General features: G+C 41.7%; 1 protein-coding gene across 5 annotated transcripts in view; it reads right to left on the bottom strand.

The window, feature by feature from the left end:
• The window catches only part of rasa4 (RAS p21 protein activator 4), a 76434-nt gene that overhangs the window by 16796 nt on the left and 41177 nt on the right, over nucleotides 1-18461 (bottom strand). For all 5 annotated transcript variants that reach the window (XR_006769667.1, XM_014197853.2, XM_014197850.2 and 2 more), the window contains 3 exons: nucleotides 13519-13636; nucleotides 11442-11595; nucleotides 8732-8796 (listed from right to left, as the gene is read on the bottom strand). Coding sequence is in view for 4 of the 5 variants with exons in the window: in XM_014197853.2 (XP_014053328.1) it covers nucleotides 8732-8796; nucleotides 11442-11595; nucleotides 13519-13636 (337 nt within the window). In the remaining variant the exon portion in view is untranslated. The remainder of the gene's footprint in view (nucleotides 1-8731; nucleotides 8797-11441; nucleotides 11596-13518; nucleotides 13637-18461) is intronic.

Genomic DNA, 18461 nt, shown 5'->3' on the forward strand with positions numbered 1-18461 from the left:
AGAAAAATCTCGGAACATATTCCAGTTTATGCTAGCAAAACCATCCTGTAGCTTAGCATCTGACCACTTCCTTACTGAGCGTGTCACTGGTACTTCCTGCTTTTAGTTTTTGCTTTTAAGCAGCAATCAGGATAGTTATGGTCAGATTTGCCAAACGGAGGGTGAGGGAAAGGTTTGTACGCATCTCTGTGTGTGTGTGGAGTAAAGGTGGTCGAGTTTTAGTTTTTTTTTTGTGTTTTTTTTTTGTAACATGCTGGTAGAAATTAGGTCAAATGAATTAAAGTTTGCCTGCATTACAGTCCCCGGCCTCTAGGAGCGCCGCCTCTGAATGAGCATTTTGTTGTTTGCTTAGGGCCTTTTTTTTCTTCAATTTCTGCCCAAAATGACATACTCAAATCACCTTTTAAGTTTGTGGAAATGTGAAATTAATGTAGGCGAATACAACACAATAGATCTGGTAAAAGATAATACAAAACAAAAACATCCGTTTTCTCATATATATGTGTGTGTGTGTGTGTGCATATAGTTGAAGTTGGAAGTTTACATTCTTAGGTTGGAGTCATTAAAACTTGTTTTTCAACCACTCCACAAAATTCTTGTTAACAAACTATAGTTTTGGCAAGTCGGTTAGGACATCTACTTTGTGCAGAATAATACTGTGAAAATTATGATTATGCCCTTTTAGTGTAAGAGCATGTTTTGGTGGGAAGGAGTTTTGGCCTGCTTGGTGACATCACCAGGTGGGAAATTAGTTTATAGACCAATAAGAAAGAGTTCCAAACCTCTCCGCTAGATGTCAGTTTTCCCCTCACCACTCGGACCATTATGACTGTCCTTGATAAATTCTTGCTTGAGAAATTGCTCTTTGCTAAGAAGCCGTTTGTTTTATGTTTGACCGTTAAAAACAATCACAGTATCTAGTTTCCATCCAATTGGCGACAGATTTTCAGGCAAATTTTCAAAAATACGCACATTTTCCACCAGTGGTGTTTCCACCAAATTAACTAGTTGCAGATACCAAATCAATGAGGGATTACATACGGCACACAATGTAATTTTTCGCTGAAGTTTTCATGTACCGAATAAAAATATAAAGTTCAATGTGTTTCCATTGCATTTAACTGTACCGATAGTTGTCACAAAAACATGTGTTAAATATCAAATGTGCCTACTCTGGTCTTGGCACGTGCACTCTAGCCAACTGCTCGCATAGTGTGGGTAGGCTGTGCGGCCGGGTAGGTTAGTCTACGCATGAGATTATTAAGGATAAACGAGAATATTTTTATTTGTCAAACGGCAGTCAAGCGTCTATCATCATGCCACCAGAATAAGACCCTCAATATTTATTGGAAAGGAGCATCAAGAGCACCGTGCACTTTCACCACCCTGTGAAGTTCATCATAATTTATTTAATCTGTAGCCTAAAACTGCATGGTTTTCCGAGTCGTCGTGGAAGGACCACACACACCATATTGCATGATTCCAAATGTAATTCGATATGATGGTTGTTATATCAATATTTGCGCATATAGGTGTTTTCACCACAATTTCTCACGTAATTAATTTTAGAGACAAAACGATCCCACCATGTCCATGTCGGAATTTATAAAGTTGCACCAAAACTTGTTTCCATCACAGATATCGTGACTTTTTTCACATAACTTTGGATGGAAACGCGCTTTGTAAGGTACTTAATTGTTACCCAGACATTTTTTGCTAATGAGATAAAAACAGCTGTATTTGACCTTTAATGCAAGAAATATACTAAATACAGTTGAAGTCGGAAGTTTACATACACTTAGGTTGGAGTCATTAAAACTTGTTTTTCAACTCCTCCACAAATGTCTTGTTAACAAACCATAGTTCTGGCAAGTCGTTTAGGACATTACTTTGTGCATGACACAAGTCATTTTTCCAACAATTGTTTACAGACAGATTATTTCACTTATAATTCACTATCACAATTCCAGTGGTCAGAAGTTTACATACACTAAGTTGACAGTACCTTTAAACAGCCTGGAAAATACCACAAAATGATGTCATGGCTTTAGAAGCTTCTAATAGGCTAATTGAAATTTGAGTCAATTGGAGGTGTGGATGTATTTCAAGGCCTACCTTCAAACCCAGTGTCACTGCTTGACATCATGGGAAAATCAAAAGAAACCAGCCAAGACCTCCGAAAAAAATTGTAGACCTCCAAAAGTCTGGTTCATCCTTGGGAGCAATTTCCAAACGCCTGAAGGTACCACGTTCATTTGTACAAACAATAGTACGCAAGTATAAACACTATGGGACCACGCAGCCGTCATACCGCTCAGGAAGGAGACGCGTCCTGTCTCCTAGAGATAAACATACTTTGGTGCGAAAAGTGCAAATCAATACCAAAACAACAGCAAAGGACTTTGTAAAGATGCTGGAGGAAACAGGAACAAAATAATCTATATCCACAGTGAAATAAGTCCTATATCGACATAACCTGAAAGGCCGCTCAGCAAGGAAGATGCCACTGCTCCAAAACCTCCATAAAAAACCCAGACTATGGTTTGCAACTGCACATGGAGACAAAGATTGTACTTTCTGGAGAAATGTCCTTTGGTCTGATGAAAAAAATATATAACTGTTTGGCCATAATGACCATCTTTATGTTTGGAGGAAAAAGGGGGAGGCTTACAAGCCGAAGAACACCATACCAACCGTGAAGCAGGTGGGTGGCAGCATCATGTTGTGGGGGTGCTTTGCTGCAGGAGGGACTGGTGCACTTCACAAAATAGATGGTACCGTGAGGATGGAAAATTATGTGGATATATTGAAGCAACATCTCAAGACATCAGTCAGGAAGTTAAAGCTTAGTCGCAAATGGGTCTTCCAAATGGACAATGACCCCAAGCATACTTCCAAAGTTGTGGCAAAATGGCTTGAGGACAACAAAGTCAAGGTATTGGAGTGGCCATCACAAAGCCCTGATCTCAATCCTATAGAACATTTGTGGGCAGAACTGAAAAAGCGTGTGCGAGCAAGGAGGCCTACAAACCTGACTCAGTTACACCAGCTCTGTCAGGAGGAATGGGCCAATATTCACCCAACTTATTGTGGGAAGCCTGTGGAAGGCTACCTGAAACATCTGACCGAAGTTCAACAATTTAAAGGCAATGCTACCAAATACTAATTGAGTGTATGTAAACTTCTGACCCACTGGGAATGTGATGAAAGAAATAAAAGATGAAATAAATCACTCTACACTATTATTCTGACATTTCACATTCTTAAAATAAAAGTGATGATCCTTACTGACCTAAGACAGAGAATTTTTACTCGGATTAAATGTCAGGAATTGTGAAAAACTGAGTTTAAATGAATTTGGCTAAGGTGTATGTAAACTTCCGACTTCAACTGTGTGTGTGTGTGTGTGTGTGTGTGTGTGTGTGTGTGTGTGTGTGTGTGTGTGTGTATATATATATATATACACACATACTGCAAAAAAAAATAATAAAGGGAACACTAAAATAACACATCCTAGATCTGAATGAATGAAATAATCTTAAATACTTTTTTCTTTACATAGTTGAATGTGCTGACAACAGAATCACACAAAAATAATCAATGGAAATCCAATTTATCAACCCATGGAGGTCTGGATTTGGAGTCACACTCAAAATTAAAGTGGAAAACCACAATACAGGCTGATCCAACTTTGATGTAATATCTTTAAAACAAGTCAAAATTAGGCTCAGTAGTGTGTGTGGCCTCCACGTGCCTGTATGACCTCCCTACAACGCCTAGGCATGCTCCTGATGAAGTGGCGGATGGTCTCCTGAGGGATCTCCTCCCAGACCTGGACTAAAGCATCCGCCAACTCCTGGACAGTCTGTGGTGCAACGTGGCGTTGGTGGATGGAGCGAGATATGACGTCCCAGATGTGCTCAATTGGATTCAGGTCTGGGGAACGGGCGGGCCAGTCAATAGCATCAATGCCTTCCTCTTGCAGGAACTGCTGACACACTCCAGCCACATGAGGTCTAGCATTGTCTTGCATTAGGAGGAACCCAGGGCCAACCGCACCAGCATATGGTCTCACAAGGGGTCTGAGGATATCATCTTGGTACCTAATGGCAGTCAGGCTACCTCTGGCGAGCACATGGAGGGCTGTGCAGCCCCCCAAAGAAATGCCACCCCACACCATGACTGACCCACCGCCAAACCGGTCATGCTGGAGGATGTTGCAGCCAGCAGAACGTTCTCCACAGCGTCTCCAGACTCTGTCACGTCTGTCACGTGCTCAGTGTGAACCTGCTTTCATCTGTGAAGAGCACATGGCGCCAGTGGCGAATTTGCCAATCTTGGTGTTCTCTGGCAAATGCCAAACGTCCTGCACGGTGTTGGGCTGTAAGCACAACCCCCACCTGTGGACGTCGGGCCCTCATACCACCCTCATGGAGTCTGTTTCTGACCGTTTGAGCAGACACATGCACATTTGTGGCCTGCTGGAGGTCATTTTGCAGGGCTCTGGCAGTGCTCCTCCTGCTCCTCCTTGCACAAAGGTGGAGGTAGCGGTCCTGCTGCTGGGTTGTTGCCCTCCTACGGCCTCCTCCACGTCTCCTGATGTACTGGCCTGTCTCCTGGTAGCGCCTCCATGCTCTGGACACTATGCTGACAGACACAGCAAACCTTCTTGCCACAGCTCGCATTAATGTGCCATCCTGGATGAGCTGCACTACCTGAGGCACTTGTGTGGGTTGTAGACTCCGTCTCATGCTACCACTAGAGTGAAAGCACCACCAGCATTCAAAAGTGAGCAAAACATCAGCCAGTAAGCATAGGAACTGAGAAATGGTCTGTGGTCCCCACCTGCAGAACCACTCCTTTATTGGGGGTGTCTTGCTAATTGCCTATAATTTCCACCTGTTGTCTATTCCATTTGCACAACAGCATGTGAAATTTATTGTCAATCAGTGCTATCTATACACACACACACACATACATACATACACAGGTATATACACACAAATATATATATACACACACACACACACACACACATATATGTGTGTGTATATATACACACACACACACATACATATACGTATGTATGTATGTACACACATACAGACACACATAAATATATTTTTATATATATACACACACACACACACACACACACACACACACACACACACACACATACATATATATATATATATATATATACACACACACACATATATACACACACACATAAATATATGCGTATATATATTTCTTGTAGTTGGCCACCGGGTTTGCACACATCTCAGGAGGGATTTTGTCCCACTCCTCTTTGCAGATCTTCTCCAAGTCATTAAGGTTTCGAAGCTGACGTTTGGCAACTCGAACCTTCAGCTCCCTCCACAGATTTTCTATGGGATTAAGGTCTGGAGACTGGCTAGGCCACTCCAGGACCTTAATGTGCTTCTTCTTGAGCCACTCCTTTATTGCCTTGGCCGTGTGTTTTGGGTCATTGTCATGCTGGAATACCCACCCACGACCCATATTTAAATGCCCTGGCTGAGAGAAGGAGGTTCTCAGCCAAGATTTGACAGTACATGGCCCCGTCCATCGTCCCTTTGATGCGGTGAAGTTGTCCTGTCCCCTTAGCAGAAAAACAACCCCAAAGCATAATATTTCCACCTCCATGTTTGACGGTGGAGATGGTGTCCTTGGGGTCATAGGCAGCATTCCTCCTCTTCCAAACACGGCGAGTTGAGTTGATGCCAAAGAGCTCCATTTTGGTCTCATCTGACCACAACACTTTTACCCAGTTGTCCTCTGAATCATTCAGATGTTGATTGGCAAACTTCAGACGGGCATGTATATGTATTCTTGAGTAGGGGGACCTTGCGGGCGCTGCAGGATTTCAGTCCTTCACGGCATAGTGTGTTACCAATTGTTTTCTTGGTGACTATGGTCCCAGCTGCCTTGAGATCATTGACAAGATCCTCCCGTGTAGTTCTGGGCTGATTCCTCGCCGTTCTCATGATCATTGCAACTCCACGAGGTGAGATCTTGCATGGAGCCCCAGGCCGAGGGATATTGACAGTTCTTTTGTGTTTCTTCAATCTGCGAATAATCGCACCAAATGTTGTCACCTTCTCACCAAGCTGCTTGGTGATGGTCTTGTAGCCCATTCCAGCCGTGTGTCGGTCTACAATCTTGTCCCTGACATCCTTGGAGAGCTCTTTGGTCTTGGCCATGGTGGAGAGTTTGGAATCTGATTGATTGATTGCTTCTGTGGACAGGTGTCTTTTTTAAACAGGTAACAAGCTGCGGTTAGGAGCACTCCCTTTAAGAGTGTGCTCCTAATCTCAGTTCGTTACCTGAAAAAAAGACACCTGGGTGCCAGAAATCTTTCTGATTGAGAGGGGGTCAAATACTTATTTCCCTCATTAAAATGCAAATCAATTTATAACATTTTTGACAAGTGTTCTTCTGGAGTTTTTTGTTATTCTGTCTCTCACTGTTCAAATAAACCTACCATTAAAATTATAGACCGATCATTTCTTTGTCAGTGGGCAAACGTACAAAATCAGCAGGGGATCAAATACTTTTTTCCCCCCTGTAGTCACTTTACCCCTACCTACATGTACATCTTACCTTGACTAACCTGTGCCCCCACACATTGACTCTGTACTGATACCCCCTGTATATAGCCCCACTACTGCTATTTTATTGATGTTCCTTAATAAATTTAGTGTTTTCTTAATTTTTTACTTCATACTTTAACACTTATTTTTCTTAAAAATGCATTGTTGGTTAAGGGCTTGTAAGTAAGCATTTCACTGTAAGGTCTACACCTGTTGTATTCGGCACATGTGACAAATAAAAATTAGATTTTCTTGCCATAATATGGACTTGGTCTTTTACCAAATAGGGATATCTTCTGTAAACCACCCATACCTTGTCACAACACAACTGATTGGCTCAAACGCATTAAGAAGGAAAGAAATTCCACAAATTAACTTTTAACAAGGCACACCTGTTAATTGAAATGCATTTCAGGTTACCTCATGAAGCTGGTTGAGAGAATACCAAGAATGTGCAAAGCTGTCAAGGCAAAGGGTAGCTATTTTGAAGAATCTAAAATATATTTGGATTTGTTTAACACTTTTTTGGTTACTACATGATTCCATGTGTGTTATTTCATTGTTGATGTATTGACTATTATTCTACAATGTAGAAAATTGTAAAAATAAATAAACCCTGGAATGAGTAGGTGTCCAAACTTTTGACTGGTACCGCACCCACGCATGCACGCACACCCCCCCCCCCTTCAGAAAGTATTCAGAACCCTTGACTTCTTCCACATTTTGTTACGTTAGAGCCTTATTGTAAAATGGATTACATTTTCTAAAAGCCTCAGCAATCTACACAAAACACCCGATAATGACCAAGTGAAAACAGAAATACCTTAGCAAAGGGTTTGAATACTTATGTATGAGACTCGAAATTGAGCTCAGGTGCATCCTGTTTCCATTGATCATCCTTGAGATTTTTCTACAATGTGATTGGACATGATTTGGAAAGGCACGCACCTGTCTATATAAAGGTCCCACAGTTGACAGTGTATGTCAGAGCAAAAACTAAGCCATGAGGTTAAAGGAATTGTCAGCATTGAAGGTCCCCAAGATCACAGTGGCCATAATTCTCCAAGGCTCTTCCTAGAGCTGGCCGCGCGACCAAACTGAGCAATCGGGAGATAAGGGCAATGGTCAGGGAGGTGACCAAGAACCCGATGGTCACTCTCACAGAGCTCTAGAGTTCCTCTGTGGAAATGGGAGAACCTTCCAGAAGGACAACCATCTGTGCAGCACTCCACCAATCAGGCCTTTATGGTAGAGTGACCAGAAGGAAGCCACTCCTCAGTAAAAAGACACGACAGCCCGCTTGGAGTTTGCTAAAAGCCACCTAAAGACCCTCTGGTCTGATGAAACCAAGACTGAACTATTTGGCCTGAATGCCAAGCATCATGTCTGGAGGAAACCTGGCACCATCCCTACGGTGAAGCATGGTGGTGGTAGTAGCATCATGCTGTGGGGATGTTTTTCAGCGGCAGGGACTGGGAGACTAGTCAGGATTGAGGCAAAGATGAACAGAGCAAAGTACAGATGGAAACCTGCTTAGGACCTCAGACTGGGGCAAAGGTTCACCTTCCAACAGGACAACGACCCTAAGCACACAGCCAAGACAGGAGTGGCTTCGGGACAAGTCTCTGAACGTCCTTAAGTGGCCCAGCCAGAGCCCGAACTTGAACCCGATCGAACATCTCTGGAGAGACCTGAAAATAGCTGTGCAGCAATGCTCCCCATCAAACCTAACAGAGCTTGAGAGGATCTGCAGAGAGGAATGGGAGAAACTTGCCAAATACAGGTGTGCCAAGCTTGTAGCGTCATACCCAAGAAGACGAGGCTGTAATCACTGCCAAAGGTGCTTCATCAAAGTACTGAGTAAAGGGTCTGAATACTTATGTAAAAGTAATATTTCCAGTTTTTATTTTGAATAAAATAGCAAGAATTTCTAAAAAGCTGTTTTTGCTTTGTCATTATGGGGTATTGTGTGCAGATTGATGAGGGGAAAAAACAACTTAATACATTTTAGAATAAGGATGTAACCTAACAGCAACAACAAAAAAAGTCAAGGGGTCTGAATACTTTCTGAAGGCATATATGTATATAGACATGTTGCTGGAAAGAGGGTTTACCTTTAAAAATGACTCCATGGACTTCGATGCCAAGGAGTTGCTGCGAAACAAGGTGTTGGGTTCACCTGAGGAAAGAGATCAAAAAGAACAGCCAGCAATGAAATACGTAAGGGATAATCAACGAGGGGCTATGCGTACTCAGGAAAATATAGCACGACGTGGATGCTGAGTGGAACTTAATGCAACTCCATTGATGGTATCTTCGAGACAACGCATAGAGTCCTGAGTTTATTATCCCTTTTATACCATGGATATAAAGCTACATTTTCCACTAGAAATGCATTCATTTGCCAGTAGAAATGTGACAACATCCACTGAAGTAGCTTGCAAGTGTACTAGCTACTTCCGTGGATGTTGTCACACTTAAAGTTTACAAGCTAGCTACAGTAGTTGACGTGGTAACCAAACAGACTTGCTAGTTTAGTAAACCAAAGCATCCTCCTTGCTTGCTATTTTGAAAATTTAATTCAACAATGCCAATGTTTTCAATTCGACTTTTGCTTTCAAAAGCAGCTCAAAATTATTAACTTCATAGCCATTGAATTATACCGGGCTTTATACAACAGATGGGTCTAATCCTGTATGCTGATTGGTTAAAACCACATTCCAGCCGGTGTGTATTCCACAAATAACCACCAGCTAAATCTATGACGTTGAAATGCCTATTTACTCTGTTCCATCTGACTGAGCAATCCACTGTCTCAGCTCAGCCAGGCAATTTATATACTAGATCTACACTGTAAAAAGCATCTTGACAGTATCTCCCATTTCTTTAAGACTAGCAATTGGTTTTCAACAGCGGAGATTTGTAAGAACTGCTGTCTGTCTCCCCTACATTTGCAGCATTGTTTCAATAGTGAAAGTTGATCTCCAGCTTTCTGAGACAGACAGGATGGGAGCTTTTCTCAGCCAGTCGAAATCATTAAATCAGCATAATTTTTATGGATAAAATGTATACAAAGAAATGTCAAAAAAAAAATTGTACGTTTGCCCACTGACAAAGAAATGATCCGTCTATAATTTTAATGGTAGGTTTATTTGAACAGTGAGTGACAGAATAACAACAAAATCCAGAAAAACGCATTTCAAAAATGTTATAAATTGATTTGCATTTTAATGAGGGAAATGAGTATTTGACCCCTCTGCAAAACATGACTTAGTACTTGGTGGCAAAACCCTTGTTGGCAATCAGAGGTCAGACGTTTCTTGTAGTTGGCCACCAGGTTTGCACACATCTCAGGAGGGATTTTGTCCCACTCCTCTTTGCAGATCTTCTCCAAGTCATTAAGGTTTCGAAGCTGACGTTTGGCAACTCGAACCTTCAGCTCCCTCCACAGATTTTCTATGTGATTAAGGTCTGGAGACTGGCTAGGCCACTCCAGGACCTTAATGTGCTTCTTCTTGAGCCACTCCTTTGTTGCCTTGGCCGTGTGTTTTGGGTCATTGTCTCTCACTGTTCAAATAAACCTACAATTAAAATTATAGACTGATCATTTCTTTGTCAGTGGGCAAACGTACAAAATCAGCAGGGGATCAAATACTTTTTTCCCTCACTGTAGTTTGCTGTCATTACAGCTTCAGTTTGTGTTAGCGATCTCTTCTGAACAGTGGTCTGGCGAGAGAAAATGTTCAATGCCAGGCGAAATCGGTTATTTGCTCATTGTTATGATGTATCCCCCAAAAAATAACTAGAAAACAGCTTAAACAAATGCAAATGCAGCTAGTTGGAACGTTGCCAGCCATCATGGCAACGGATCATTTCGAACAAAAAACTGTGCCCATACATTTAGAACACAAATAGATAGAACCAATAGCATGAGCTGGCTTGGATAGCAACGCTAGATGTGTGTCGGGACTATATCTTGTGGAAGGACAAATCGTATAAATAAATCCCTAAAAATAATGTTTTTAAAATGAAAATGTCAATCATTATTTGAATATGTTCATAACGCGTTGTATAAAAGTGATAATGCCCTTGAAGCCGGTATTTGGAGGATATGTGTGACCAGTTTCAAGAAGCTAGGCGTATGTCGCACATCATTACTTCACAGGAGAGGCTTTTTAACGTTTTTGTTGTTTTTATCAAGATGTTTTTTTTTTAGCATAAATGCCTTCTGGAACTTGTGAACTTTCATGTGGCTTAATAACAAACCTGTAAAAAAAAGTTAGCCTTCTTGTCAGGACACTCATCAACACAGACTGTTAATTATGAGGAGATCACATTACATTGCATGAAAACAGCTAGTCAAACTAGAAACATGGGAGGATTTGACAGCTTTAGCGGCAGAGGGGACAGGATGAATTCATGCATGTTCGTCACTCACCACGTTAGGTCATCTGATGCTCCCAAAAAATATGTGTCTGATTTGTTTTTGGAATGCTAGCTATCATTTTTTCCCTTGTTGAACATGTTTACAATGTATCCAATTTCAGTTTGTGTGGTTGTTGGTTTACCTTTTCTGTCCTGTTATCTGGTTTTAAATGTTCATTCTATAATGCCCTTCTAGGCAATCAGAAAAGAGTATTCACCAACACTGTGGTATTATTAAGCAATAAGGCCCGAGTGGGTGTGGTATATGGCCAATACACCACAGTTAAGGACTGTTCTCATTTGACATAATATATTTAAATCGAAACATTCCACATTATTGGGCTGTGCTGAACACAAGTTTTGTCCAACTCCAATTTAGCTGTGTGAAGTCTGACTTACTAGTCTTGTCCAACTCCAGCTTGAAGAGAACATCAAGGAACTCCTTCGCCAATCCCTGACCCAGGAAGAGCTTCACCAGGTTGGTGGCCACTTCCTGTCGACTCTCGGCTGTAGTGGTCTCATCGATGAGCATGATCAAATCTGGCCAGTTGCCCTATGATACCAAGCCAAGAATTATCATCACAAGCGCTGGTGGTCCTGTGTGACTCAGGTGGTAAGAGCACGGCTTTGGCAACATCAAGGTTTTGGTTTTCATTTCCTACAGAGGTACACCTACTAAAAATGAATTCTGTACTGTAAATTGCTATGGATTAAACAGTCTGCTAAGAGGCACATTTTATTGTGCCACATACCATGCAGTAAATCAACACAATATAGGATTAATTGAATCAGGATTAACACCAAGCACATTAAACTCAGCAAAAAAAAAGAAATGTCCCTTTTTCAGGACCCTGTCTTTCAAAGATAGAAAAGATACACAGATCACAGATCTTCATTGTAAAGGGTTTAAACACAGTTTCCCATGCTTGTTCAATGAACCATAAACAAGTAATTAACATGCACCTGTGGAACGGTCGTTAAGACATTAACAGCTTACAAACGATAGGCAATTAAGGTCACAATTATGAAATCTTAGGACACTAAAGAGGCCTTTCTACTAACTCTGAAAAACACCAAAAGAAAGATAACCAGGGTCCCTGCTCATCTGCGTGATCGTGCCTTAGGCATGCTGCAAGGATGCATGAGGACTGCAGATGTGGTCAAGGCAATAAATTGCAATGTCTGTAATGTGAGATGCCTAAGACAGCGCACAGGGAGACAGGACGGACAGCTGATAGTCCTCGCAGTGGCAGACCATGTGTAACACCTGCCCAGGATCGGTACATCCGAACATCACACCTGCGGGACAGGTACAGGATGGCAACAACAACTGCCCGAGTTACACCAGGAATGCACAATCCCTCCATCAGTGCTCAGACTGTCCGCAATAGGCTGAGAGAGGCTGGACTGAGGGCTTATAGGCCTGGTGTAAGGCAGGTCCTCACCAGACATCACCGGCAACAATGTCACCTATGGACACAAACCCACCGTCGCTGGACCAGACAGGACTGGCAAGAAGTGCTCTTCACTGACGAGTCGCGGTTTTGTCTCACCAGGGGTGATGGTCTGATTCGCGTTTATCGTCGAAGGAACGAGCGATACACCGAGGCCTGTACTCTGGAACGAGATCAATTTGGAGGTGGAGGGTCCGTCATGGTCTGGGGCAGTGTGTCACAGTATCATCGGACTGAGCTTGTTGTAATTGCAGGCAATCTCAACACTGTGCATTACAGGGAAGACATCCTCCTCCCTCATGTGATACTCTACCTGCAGGCTTATCCTGACATGACCCTCCAGCATGACAATGCCACCAGCCATACTGCTCGTTCTGTGCGTGATTTCCTGCAAGAGAGGAATGTCAGTGTTCTGCTATGGCCAGCAAAGAACCCGGATCTCAATCCCATTGAGCACGTCTGGGACCTGTTGGATCGGAGGTTGAGGGCTAGGGCCATTCCCCCCCAGAAATGTCCGGGAACTTGCAGGCGCCTTGTTGGAAGAGTGGGGTAACATCTCACAGCAAGAACTGGCAAATCTGGTGCAGTCCATAAGGAGGAAGAGATGCATTGCAGTACTTAATGCAGCTGGTGGCCACACCAGATACTGACTGCTACTTTTGATTTTGACCCCCCCCCTTTGTTCAGGGACACATTATTCCATTTATGTTCGTCACACATCTGTGGAACTTGTTCAGTTTGTCTCAGTTGTTGAATCTTATGTTCATACAAATATTTACATATGTTAAGTTTGCTGAAAATAAACAGTTGACAGTGAGAGGATGTTTCTTTTTTGCCGAGTTTATTTAATTTACTTAAAATAGTTTAGAAAAACTGTTCACTCAGTCTCTGGTTAAAATGCAAAGGTTGAAAACCAGCATACATGGCCTGTGGCCCTCGAGGACCGGAGCTGATTACCCCTGATCTTATGCAACCCAGGCGACACTTGAGAGACTGAGGAGTGGCATTGACTTGGTGCTCACATTAAGATGGGGGCCCACGGATTGGCACAGCAGCTCCGTAAGTGGTTGGTAGTGGCCGGAGGGCAGGACCGTCTCATCTCGGAGGCGCAGCTGCAGGCGCAGAGATCCTAGAGTGCCCCTGGAACAGAGTAGAAAAGAACTTAATGGGAAGTCATATCAAAACAAAGGGAAATATTTTGGGGACAAACCCTTGCAGAAAATACAAATAAAATGAATAAATAAAAAAAAATCTTCAAACTTAAATATATACAGTACCAGTCAAACGTTTGGACACACCTAGTCATTCAAGGATTTTTCTTTATTTTTACAATTTTCTACATTGTAGAATAATAGTGAAGACATCAAAAGTATGAAATAACACATATGGAATCATGTAGTAACCAAAAACGTGTTAAATCAAAATATATTTTATATTTGAGATTCTTCAAAGGTGCCACCCTTTGCCTTGGTGACAGCTTTGCACACTCTTGGGATTCTCTCAAACAGCTTAATGAAGTAGTCACCTGAAATGCATTCCAATTAACAGGTGTGCCTTGTTAAAAGTTAATTTGTGGAATTCCTTTCCTTATTAATGCATTTGAGCCAATAAGTTGTGTTGTGACAAGGTAGGGTTGGGTATACAGAAGATGGCCCTATTCGGTAAAAGACCAAGTCCATATTATGGCAAGAACAGCTCAAATAAGCAAAAAGAAACAGTCCATCATTACTTGAAGACATGAAGGTCAGTCAATGCGGAAAATTTCAAGAACTTTGAAAGTTTGTTCAAGAGCAATCGCAAAAACCATCAAGCGCTATGATGAAACTGGCTCTCATGAGGACCGCCACAGGAATGGAAGACCCAGAGTTACCTCTGCTGCAGAGTATAAGTTAGAGTTATCAGCCTCAGAAAATGCTTCAGAGTTCAAGTAACAGGCACATCTCAGCATCAACTGTTCAGAGGAGACTGTGTGAGTCAGGCCTTCATGGCCGAATTGCTGCAAAGAAACAACTACTAAAGGACACCAATAAGAAGAAGAGACTTGCTTGGGCCAAGAAACATGAGCAATAGACCGGTGGGAATCTGTCCTTTGGTCTGAGTCCAAATTTGAGATTTTTGGTTCCAACCACCATGTCTTTGTGAGACGCACAGTAGGGGAACAGATGATCTCCGCATGTGTGGTTCCTATTGTAATGCTTGGAGGAGGAGGTGTGATGGTGTTTTGCTGGTGACAGTGTCTGATTTATTTAGAATTCAAGGCACACTTAACCAGCATGGCTACCACAGCATTCTGCAGCGATACGCCATCCCATCTGGTTTGCGCTTAGTGGGACTATCATTTGTTTTTCAACAGGACAATGACCCTAAACACACCTCCAGGCTGTGTAAGGGCTATTTGACCAAGAAGGAGAGTGATGGAATGCTGGATCAGATGACCTGGCATCCACAATCACCCAACCTCAACCTAATTGAGATGGTTTGGGATGAGTTGGACCGCAGAGTGAAGGAAAAGCAGCCAACAAGTGCTGGGCATAAGTGGGAACTCCTTCAAGACTGTTGGAAAAACATTCCAGATAAAGCTTGTTGAGAGAATGCCAAGTGTGTGCAAAGCTGTCATCAAGGCAAAGGGTAGCTACTTTGAAGAATCTCAAATATAAAATATATTTTGATTTCTTTAACACTTCTTTGGTTACTACATGATTCCATATGTGTTATTTCATAGTTTCTCTCTTCACTATTATTCTACAATGTAGAAAATAGTAAAAAATAAAGAAAAACCATTGAATGAGTAGCTGTGTCCAAACGTTTGACTGGTACTGTATATAAACAATGTAAGGGCTGTAATTTCAGGGTGTGTTAAAAAGACAGTCAGACAATGTTTTGAACACACCCTACTATACAAGTACGTTACAGACTACATTCAGCACGACAACACAGTCAACCTTTATGTGTGGCCAAAAGTCAAAGTGGAAAAAAGATCTGAAAAACACTTTTCCAATAGTGGTAAGAATGGCCCAGACTGTGGAATGTGGTTATTAATACAATGGGTGGGTCTAATCCTGAATGCAGATTGGTTAAAACCGCATTCCAGCAAGTGTATATTACACAAATTTGCACCAGCTAAATCTTCGATGTTAAAATTCCAATTTACTCTATTCCATCTGACTGCGCAATCATCTAGACATCATCTCACATTTCTTTTAAACTAACTTTTATTTTTCAACAGTGGAGATTTGTATAAGCCTTGCTGTCTCCCATAGTAATGAACGTGTAGGGGTTGGGTGTCGGGGCGAGAGAGGCAGGCAGTGTTTCTCAGCCAGTCGAAATCATAAAATCAGCTGGCATCATTTTTATGGATATATACAAAGAAATGTGAATTGAAAAACGAAGTGCACTGAAGCGAAGTGCAGCTAGTGTGCTGTCTTTCCAGCTCAGTTTGAAGTTGTGTTCGCTGTGTTGTTGGCTAGCTCCTCTGAACAGTGTCCTAAATAGAGAGCACATTTTCTATGCCAGGCAAAATCGTGCCTCATTAGTTCATTGTTATGGATGTATCCAAATAAATGTCACTAGAAAACAGCTTTAACAAATGCAGATACTGTTGTTATTCTGTCTGCACTGTTTTACGTGACTAAGTTAGCCGTACTTGGCTAGCTAGCAAGCAAGGTATAAGAACGTTGCCAGACCGTTCTAAATGTTTCATTGCCATACTAACGACTGGGTCGTGTCGGTAGATACAGAACAAAAAGACTGAACGACTGGGTCGCGTCTCTGGCAACCGAACCAATAGAACGAAAGACCAGCCGGTTTGGGAGCAACCTTAGATTTGTTTCGGGACTATATCTTGTGGAAGGATGAAATAGCATGAATAAATTAAATCAAAATATATTTTTCATATAAATATGTAAATCATTATTTGAATATGTTGGTTACCTGTTGTATAAAAGTGATAATTCCCTCAAAGCTGGTGTTTGGAGGATATATTGGCACAGTTTGTCGGCCCTCATACTATTTCACCCTTCCACAAGATATAGTCCCGAAACAAATCTAGGGTTGCTCCCAAGCCGGCTGGTCGTTCGTTCTATTGGTTCGGTTGCCAGAGACGCGACCCAGTCATTCAGTCTTTTTGTTCTGTATCTACGGACACGACCCGTGCTAATATATCCTCCAAACACCGGCTTCTCGGGCATTATCATTTAAATTAGGGAAAGTTACTCATCAAGCCATATGGAACAAAATTGACAGTCTTACTAGCACTGTGAGCAAAACCATCTTAATTTTATAGAAGCTAGGGTGCTTGGTGAAGCTGAGGGAATAGTACAAAGTGGTAAGAAATCAAGAACATAAAGGCTTGTAAAGTTCAGGGGGGAAAAAAAGCTCAACCATTTAAAAGATATCCACAAGCCCACACAGCACTGCATTAGGGTTTCAAAATTTCAGTAACTTTCCCGAAATCCTGGTTGGAGGATGCACAACCCTCTACTGAGGAGCTGGCATATAAAGGATTGGATGAGTGATCCAGATTTGACACTCATAATTTCCTGGCACAAAACACACACGACTAGTCAACAAGACTGCAGGCCCCAGATGGCAACCGCCTGTCAGAAATCTAATCAAGAGGAAGTCCAGAGGTGGGTTTTTTTTTTTTTTTTTTTAAAGAGACAATATAAACAACAGCTTGACTGGCTGAAAAGAGTGGGAAGAAAGAAGATAATTTGAGAAGACAAGGATTACGTGGGCTTAATCTGAGAATTTTACCACAGAGTTGATCAAAGTCCTCTGGTGAAAACCGACTTTCAATGGGTTGCCATGCAGACACTGCCCAAAACGTAAAATTGTTTGTATAAGTTTCATGAATAACCATTAATAAATTATTTAGGAATAGTGTATTATCGGTAAAAAAAATATAAAGCATTTATAACAATGTAATCGCTTATTCATGAACATTATTATATAGTGTAACCACGGTTTGACATCTCAACAGTACCAGTACTCATCATGGCATTTGATTTCAATTGTTGCGATTTCATAACTACGGGTGACATCATGAATATGGAGGTAAATCTTGTTAAAAGTTATTGCTTGGAGAGCAACATAGACACCGCTGAATAATCCTTTGTTTGGGATTGGCATGACATTTTAACAGCCCTCCCTTCTTTCCCGGTTCTGAAAATGGAAAGTGAGAGAGCAGTGACAGACAGATGTCCATCAATAATCGTGACCGGCCAAAACAATGTTACGCATCGCCTGAGAGGGAAATGTAGGATTTTTTCATATCAAAACCTAATTCAATATCCCCAGAATGTATTTAAATCCTTTATTTTCCTTTTGAAATACTTGCCATTACATCATCGCTACAGATTCAACTATACTACTTTTGAGAACCAATTTCATAAATAGAATCCAAAATAGAATGAGCATAAAAATAAAATGAAGACAGAAGACATTAGAATGAGGCCATTGGGGAAATGTTAAGTTGGTGGAGTTATACTGATTAATTGGGGGAGAAGGGATGGTGGTTAAATCACTGTCTGCATTCTAAATGCCACCCTATTCCCACAAAACTACTGCACTATAAAGGGAATAGGGTGCCATTTGGGATGCATACACTATGTTCATACTGTACAGTAAAAGGTTTGGCTTTTTAATCTTACAATTACAACCACTTCCTGATGTATGCAGCACTAAATATATAATACACTGACCTATGGTCCCTGTAACTAATAGCGCATCTATCTGGTCTCCTCAGGTCCTTATTTGGTAGTCATTTCCACAGGTTTCTACAGTGTCGACCAATCTTCTCCTAGTGAAAGCCACTAATTGGTTAGGGGTTAGGGTAGAGAGACCAATATTTTGGATTTCCCTTTATTAATGGGAAACATCAAGTAAACGGTGAGAATGAAAAGCAGCACACACAATCCACCACCAGTCATGCACTGGTCTATAATACAACCATTTATGAAGTACT

The sequence above is a fragment of the Salmo salar genome, chromosome ssa04 (genome assembly GCF_905237065.1).
Source record: "Salmo salar chromosome ssa04, Ssal_v3.1, whole genome shotgun sequence".
Lineage (NCBI taxonomy): Eukaryota > Metazoa > Chordata > Actinopteri > Salmoniformes > Salmonidae > Salmo > Salmo salar.